Source organism: Prunus dulcis, unplaced genomic scaffold (genome assembly GCF_902201215.1).
Source record: "Prunus dulcis unplaced genomic scaffold, ALMONDv2, whole genome shotgun sequence".
Classification (NCBI taxonomy): Eukaryota; Viridiplantae; Streptophyta; class Magnoliopsida; order Rosales; family Rosaceae; genus Prunus; species Prunus dulcis.
The window spans coordinates 13,111-21,905 of NW_023010314.1; the positions used below are offsets into that span (position 1 = coordinate 13,111).

The window sequence follows — 8,795 nt, forward strand, 5'->3', positions numbered from 1 at the left end:
AAAATCCTTCCGGATAAGAAAATAACCAATTTACCCCTACCCCAAGAGTAAATTTGTAAATTCATTTAAATAAATTAAAATAAGGAATTAAATTTTGAGTCGGGGTATTACAATCTACCCCCCTTATAAAAATTTTGTCCCTGAATTTCACGTACCTGTCAATGGAAGAGATAAGGGTACTTGGCCCGCATTTGCGCCTCGGGCTCCCAGGTAGCTTCTTCAACCGTTTGACTTCTTCACAAAACCTTCACTACCGAAATAGATCTGGAGCGTAGCATTTGCTCTTTCCTATCCAAGATCTGCACAGGTTGCTCTTCATATGACAAATCTTCTTCTAACTCCACAGGTTGATATTCTAGAACATGAGGATCTGGCATGTATTTCCGAAGCATGGATACATGAAACACGTCATGGACCTGAGATAGTTCTGCAGGTAATGCAAGGACCTGAAATATCATGAATAATTTACCATCAATAACGCGACTTATTTTCTTTTAAGGTAAATGAATAATTTATTAAAACCAAAGAATCAAGGACAAAAGTGTCACCAGGTAACAAAATGAATAATTTATTCAGTTTCTAACGCATTAGTGAAAAATAATTAAATAAATAGTTTCCAAGTTAACCTATATAAAAAGAACAAGAGACCAAGATGAATTTAAGCCACAAAAGATAAGTAAAAAGATAAGTAGAGACACTCACCTAATCCACGAATGCATGTCCGATTTTGATACTAATTACTAATCTTTCAATAATATACTATCTCTTTTCTCTCAAAAAAAAAAAAAAAAAAAGAACAATGAAAGAAAGTGAAACAACAAACACCAACATTTGGATGGTAAATGAGAAGAATATCCTCGTAGTACATCATAAACCGATGTAGAAACCCAAAAGCAGAAGTATTGTTGCTTACTTGCGCTCTAATTAATTCTGAAATATAATAAAAGACTCTCAAGCCACTGTGATTACAGCTGGAATAAATAAATAAAATTTAAAAATGGATAAAGCCTTGAAAGAACACGACAGTTTTTAGTATTAGTAGTTCCAAAGCATCACGCAACCAAATAACAAGATTTGATTTTGTTTCTTGCAACGGTAACAAACCAGAGCCTGGGCTTAGTGATATCATATGGGCCACGTGAAGAATGCTATATATATGCGCATCCCCCTAGTCAAAATTCCACACTTGACTTGGCATTTGATTTAGGGTTCTCATCTCTGTAGCCCTAAACTTTTTTAATTTCTGTTTCTCTTCTCTTTGTTTGATCAATTAGTTTCTATGGCGCCTAATAATATTCCTATGGGTTTCAAGTTTCGTCCAAGTGATGAAGAATTGTTGGGATATTATCTTCTTAACAAGGTTCGTGGCTCATCGTTTAAGTATGAAAATGTTATTCCGGAATTTGATCTTTACGGTCGAATAGAGCCGTGGGATATATGGAACCAATTTGGCGGAAACAAATTAGAAGATGGTGACGACCTTTATTTCTTCACCAAATTGAAGAGCTCGAGTGCCAAGAATACCCGCATGGCTCGCACCATAGGATCTGGGTCATGGAAAGCTGAGAACTCAGGAAAAATGGTCCCTGATCCAAAGGATAAGAAGAACGATTTAGGTATGTGGAAAAGGTTACATTATGAAAACCCTAAATCGGATCAAAACGGTTGCTGGATCATGCACGAGTACAGCCTTCGTCCTTCATTGGTGAAGCCCAAACCAAACTCAACTCATCGGTTTGTGGTCTGCCGGATTCGAAAGAACCACATCAGGAAGAGAAAGTTTACGTCGACAGCTGCAAAAGAAACTCATGGCATTCCATCTCTACAATCTCAAAATAAGAAGCAGAGGCAACAAGAGACTAGCTTTGACGAATATTTAATTGGAGACCCCACTCCCATGTCTCAGGCTATTGGAGGAGGGCCCACTGAGACTCAATCTCCGCAAGACTGCCCTTTTGCATACCCAATAACCATGGTTGATGATGGTGATGTTCTAATGGGAGGTTTCTCACCTTTGGTGGACAGCGCACAATCATTCACGGAACAAGCAGAGTTCGGATCATATAACCAAGAGAGGACAGAATGTATTATTGAATTTGATGAGACTCATGCTACTCAACAAGGCCTCACTGACAACAATATTGGAGCTGCGGCAACAGAAGAAACAGGCTGTCAATTTGGTAGTGAAAACAGCCAGTCCGATAATGTCGACTTCTCGATTGATTATGGTTGGCTCCACCACTTGATCCAGGTTGATGATGATGATGTTACTACAGCCACACCATCGGGATCACAAAGCATCCACCAGTCTGCAGTTAATGATGAAGATAGGCCTGCATATGACCCATCCTCCCAATCACTCACCGCTGAGTCTGCACTTGAATTTGGGATGTCATCAGAAAATCAAACTGGTGCTCAACTTGGAGTTGGTACTGAAAGTGCTCAAGTCAATGCGTCAGAGTTCCAGGTTCACAATGAAGATATGCTTGATTTCCTGAACACTGCTACTTTTGATCAACTGGTGGACTTGTTCCAGTTTCCTGATGATGATGATGATGAAGTGCAAGCTTTCACCACAGAGTCATCAGTTATGGGAATAATGGGGTAGTGAGATGTGAACATGTAGATTTAGCAGTTAATTTCCACATTTGTGAGATCAATGTAACTCTGTTTTTTGCTACATGGATATATATATATATATATATATATATATATATACACACACCTAATTAGACATTTAGTCCAAATGTTGTGTTTGCAATTAATAGTGGATATATGCTTCTGATGTGCATGTTGGTTTAACTTTACTGAAAAACATATCATGTAAAGGGGGTTTCCAATCACAGCCAAATTTAATTTTCTGTCTTGTGAAAAGGGAGAGACACATACAGACAGACAGAGAGAGAAATATTCATTGAACTATTTGTAAATGGTAATTAAACTTGTTTGCACAAAAGGTATGCTTGAAATTGAACAAAGCATGATGCTTGTTAATTTCATCAGCTTAATATCCTCTTTAGGAGGATCAAGTCTTTTATCCACAGCAGAAATTCTGACTCAGATTCTTCCTGCAGTGATATAAATTAGAATTTCATTTCCCAAGCTCTAGTCTTTTGCCTACCCTTAATTCTTTTTCCTAGATATTTTTGTTAGAAATGGAAAGAATAATTTAAGAAAGCCTAACCAGAAAATTTAAGCTTCAATCAGTTTTCATGACAACTTTTGACCAAATTAAACTTCCATTCAGCAAAAAAGTGATACTAGAACACTTCTAACATGTTATATATATGCATTCATTTGATAAAGACAAATTGATGCCGGCCTACAGTTCTCCAAATGCATATGATCATGAACCACATTTACAATAGATCAAACAAACCAGTCCATGCATGTAAGTAAATTGTTTACTTGATAAGTTGGTAAACATTCATTGAGCAGTGATACTCAACAAACTACTTTTCAAATATGATGAGAAATAGTAATGCATGTAAGAGAATGCAATGTTATAAATGAGGAAGAGTCAAAGAGTGGTACCCTTTTCTGCATGTACTCAATTTCGGCAAACAAGAGCTAACTTCTTGGATCACAAAAATCCATCATAAATAATATACAAGAGATACCTTCTTGGATCTGATTCTGCTGATTCCTTTCTTTAGTTTACTCTCGAGGTTCTTCAGGTCCTTCATATTCATAAAACTCAATGACTCGCCCATCATATGCCTGTCAAAGAAAAGGCTGCCAATTTGAAAATCTAGGATATGGGAAAGCTTTTGGTAACTAGGGTTGAACTTGATCCCTTTAAGATTACCTACTTGAGTTCTGCAAATTCCCTATCTAAGCGCGCAGTTTCGCAGCTTCTTGTTGGTAGTACTGAGATTTACATCCATAAATCAATGGCTAAAACATCTTATTCAAAATATATTCAAAATCAGTAAACACTGCTTTACTAGTTATGATGCATGCATTAAAAATTCATTCTTAATTAGTGCTTTACCAATTATATATGTAATATATAATAGTATAAATTAGGGCTCCTATATATAAAGCAATTCCACCAACTAATATAAGCCATTCAACTAAAAGCTCTAGCTTTACCGGTATTTTTTGTTGTAACACGAATGAACAGAACAACTCAATTTATATGGCTCACCCAAATTCCAGGATTGATATTGGAAATGATTATGATGATGAGGACTAAAGAGATCCAAAAATATACAAGGAAAACAAGACTTGTCTTAGTCATGGATTGGTTTTGTTAATCAAGATGTTCAATATTCACACCCTTAGAGGAGAAAATATATGATAATGAAATCCCGAGACCAGAAAGAAGTAATCTCAATTTTAAAATCATTCCAAACTTATGAACTTTTCTGTCAAGTATCATCAAGGTAAATAATACCTGAGTACTAGCTTCGGAAACAGATCCGGTATTTGTAGACTCTGCGCATGCCTTCTTGTACCTCTCAATTGTTGCTTTAACACTGTATGGTATGCAAACACTACTAGGTACCACAAAAGAATGGCATCTATATTGCTACATAGATATACATATACACCTAATTAGACATTTAGTCCAACCAATTAATATGCATGAGACTAGTAGTGCTCAAGGAAGAACACCAAGTTAAATATGTACCAAATCCTCTAAGTGGGCTACATCTGTAGCATTGCTTAAACATATCAAATACTTAAATAATCTCCAGAAATAGTCTGAAAAGTTTTCAGATAATGCATTCAAACTCAAAAGCGAAGTGTATTAAGATGAACTTTAATAGACAAAGAATTCGTTTTGGAGTGAAAACTTTCTAAAATATGACCTTGTAATTTCTCTGAATCATTATGATAGTTTGAACCTAATAAAAGGCTTACCTAGCAAAGGATTGTTTCTATTTCTGTGGCTTATTTCATCAAACTTTCAACAACAAGGCTTACCTCACTAGTTTCTTCCTAAAGAGAAACTTACCTCACTAGTTTCTTCCCAAAGTAATGGATTATGGATAGATGCATACAGACAGACACACAGAGAGAAATATTCATATATAAAATTCTCTCAAAAAAATAAAATCAGAAAATAAAATTGAATATATTATTATGAAAACACAACCTAAGATTTCACTTTATCCTATGCCTCTGATACCTTAAAATCCTCGACTTTGTGATTGGTTGCCTGTGCCACGATGGCGCAGCTCCCCAATATCACAGGGCATAACTCTTGCCAGTCATTACACAAGGGACATTGGCCTCAAGTTTACCTTATTACCCACCTCGAGTAATTCACAAACAATTAAAATTCTGGTTTATTTATACTCTAAACAAGTGAGAGTAAATATATTAATATAAAATTTGGTCTTTTCTGTCTGAAACTCTGAGAACATCAAAAGCCGTCTATTTTATTGTTTCTGCTCACTTATATCTCTCCCACACTAAAAACTTGCACAAATATATGAAATATCTATGTGCAAGATCTTGAGCAAATGCAAAGCCCATTCTCCAACGCCCAGCGGTGACATATTCATGATGACCCGCTTGAGCTATGATCTCATATATACTCTCTTTCACTTCAACAGCAATAATTTGGAAAAATAATTCATAAAAGAATTTACCTTTGTGATAAAACCCAGGTAGGAAACCAGAAAGGTTAAAATTTAAGGGTTACCCACTAAAAGATTTTGGACAAATTGATTACCCAATGTAGTTCCTAATGAACCCTAATTTGGTTATGTGGAATATTCCACGAAAAGAAAGTGATATTTGGGAAATTTTAGAGGGGTTAGGGGAAAACTCTTCTGGGTATGAGTGGTTGTGATCTGATTTGGGTGTACAAGGGAGATTGTAAGATATTTAAAGCAAAACCCATCTGGGTGTATTGGAACCCTAATATGTGCTTTTTTTCAGAGAAGGTCTTGTCATTTTTATTTTATGTATTGAATTCTACTTTTACTTTCCTGATGTCTATAACTGACGAAGTGTCAAGGAGATTGGAGGTTGGGCTAATGGGAGCATGACAGCTTGTGTGTTGTAGGCCTTCTTAGCCTCATAGATGACATAGAGTCATGCAGAGAAAGAGGAGAGAGAGAGAGAGAGAGGGGAAACAGAAAATTAACAATGGAGGGAGGTAAGGAGCTGATTTCAGAGGCCTGCATACATTCCCAAAACCACTACTTGTGGCTATTTACATCCATGATATGCTTCTTTTCTTATCTATTAGACCAGATCTATGTTTGCACCAAACCAAGAGCTAAGAAAATGATCATAAACAGAAAAGAAAAATAAACAAGAATGCCCATTAAAAGCATACACAACACAAGGAAAAATAACAGAAGATAAGAAAGACAAGTGAATCTTATAATTAAGTTAGGGTGATAGAGAGAGAAAGAACTCAATCTCAACTCAACTGAGTACCATTACAATGATTATGTTTTCCTGCTTAAATCCACCCAAAAATCTACTGCAGAAGCAAAAATCTTGAACCACCAACAAATTTTGCAACGAAAAAACTTTTAAGAGGAACTTAAAAGCAATACCTGTTATTGTTGGCATACTCATAAAGAGAAGACTATGAGAGCAACCTCCGCATCACAGAGTAGAGAGAGTTCATAGGCCTTCTTGAGCAACCCATTGCGCCTTTTACAGAAGGTGACTTGACGGTTTGTGGTGTTTTCGATCTGCTTGACATCGATCTTCCCCAACCCAATTTTCTTTGGGGAGAGTCCAGAGACATGGATTTGTTTTCATAGGCCATAGTTGCATGCTGAATCAAGCACAAAGAGATCAATCAAGGAGCTAATTAATTACTTAAAAACCCAGTACTTGAGTTACTCTCTATCTGCTTGATCATGAACAAAAAAGTCTTGATCATGAACAAAAAAGTTGAAGCAAGAAATATATGAAATGAAAATTTGGTGCAATACTACTACTACAACTAGCTAGCTTTTAGCTCTAGCTAGGTAGCTAGCTAGTTAAGCTGATGGATGATGATAATTAAGGACAGAAACAGAGGTTTCTACCTTTTGGGTTTTCTTAGCTCTTTTTCTTTCTCACAAATCTAGCTAAATGGGAAATGGGAGTCACGCATTTGTTGATTCAGACTATATCAACCATTCATTTTATTAATTATTCAATTATCAAATGTATTTTCTTACCTGTGAAAGACGAGAGAGAGAGAGAGAGAGAGAGAGGTACTTTTTGAAAGCGATTATTAATTTTCTTACCTGCTGTGAATGAGGAAACTTTTGTCCCATTTATTTATTTATTTTTTATTTTCTCTGACTTTTTTAATTTATTTAATGACATGAAGAATTGTTGTTTTCAATGTAAAGCATGTAGGTCGAACCTCACTACTGTTGGGTATAACTCTATCTTTATTTATTTATTTATTTTATAAATACCACGAGGTATCCTCACATTTGAAGGGTATGATTAATTCCTGCTCAAGATTCTGCTTATTTTTGGCTACAAAATGCTTCCAACGGGTTTCGAACCCCTGTTAATAGGTATAACTTTATCTTTTATTTGTTGTTATTTCTAATAACTCCTTGAAGAGGTATTTAGTTATATACCCATTCTTAGCACTAGTGATATAAATAAACCCTACATTATTAATTTCTATAAACAAACTCAAAATAAACTCAAAAAAGACAACTTGCCATGTTGAGTTTAGTTTTGGTTATTAAATTACTTTGATGCCATATTGAGTGTTTTGAGTTTTTCTTATGAGGTTATAGGGTTGGGCTTGTTTTAAGAAATTAATGGCAGTTTTGTAATTTATAGGATGTTCGAAGCCTCTTTGTTATGTTGTAAATGGGTTTTGGGAGTGTTTCCAAAGTCCATTTCATGCAGAGTTTTTTTAATAATTTGAGTCCCTATACTGGTTATAATAGTGAAACTCCCTTATTTTAATTAGTTTCTAAATATGACATGCTTAATATATGCTTAACATAGAACTTTATAAAAATGTTCCAATACACCCTTTTATCTCATTTCTTCATGTGGATTTTTGTTCTCATAGAGTCTAAAAGTCATTGTGAGATTGAGTTGAAATATAGCCGTTCGTTGGATGAAAGGAGATCATGAGTCCAAATTCCATTGAAAAGCCAAAGATTTGTGTTGATTTGAATCAAGAATTGGGAAATTAAGAATGATTGTACTTGTGTTTTCTTGTAGTTTTGGGGTTATTAATTCAATCAATTAATAATTCGAGAGCGGTTAAGCAAATTATTAAATTGAACCTTGATTTATGCCATCATTCTCGATACTACAAGAGGACCTTGCCGTGTAAAACGATATGCCTCATTTTGACAGATCATACATGGAGATGTATAGGGTTGGAATGATGTAAGTTTTGGCAAGCTCTACCATATTTTCATAGAAAACCACGACTTGATTTTCAAATTGGAAGAGGAAGATGATTCAACGACACAAAGATTTTCTAATAGAAAATACAAGTGAAAATGACTAATACATGTATAAAACTAAGAGGACGAGGTAATGTTCGAGAAATTATTGTATGTGATCGTAACATGACGTGATCACATTCTAATGTGATGTTATTAATTTGCCAAAAGATTACATGTAATGTTAATCTTGTTTTAAAATCAATAAGGTAAACTTTTGGTATGTTTTCTTTTGTCTCTTGTACATATTTTACTGTATGGTGATGCCATATATCATCAACCTTTATTAAAACATCAATATCATCCTCAACCAAATGCCGTGATTCGATTATATATATGTATATATCTATTATGAAAACTAATTTCTGTATTATATATATATATATGTATATATCTATTATG

The 8,795-nt window shown here is 34.9% G+C and overlaps 1 protein-coding gene and 1 pseudogene across 1 annotated transcript; one reads left to right on the plus strand and one right to left on the minus strand.

Moving 5' to 3' along the window:
- Positions 1 to 236: 236 nt before the first annotated feature.
- On the minus strand, positions 237 to 6,728 carry LOC117613432 (annotated as a pseudogene).
- Positions 1,203 to 2,729, plus strand: LOC117613431 (NAC transcription factor 29-like). The gene has a single exon (XM_034342038.1). It carries the CDS (start codon positions 1,280 to 1,282, stop codon positions 2,606 to 2,608), a length of 1,329 nt encoding a protein of 442 aa, XP_034197929.1. The 5' UTR covers positions 1,203 to 1,279; the 3' UTR covers positions 2,609 to 2,729.
- Positions 6,729 to 8,795: the final 2,067 nt, after the last annotated feature.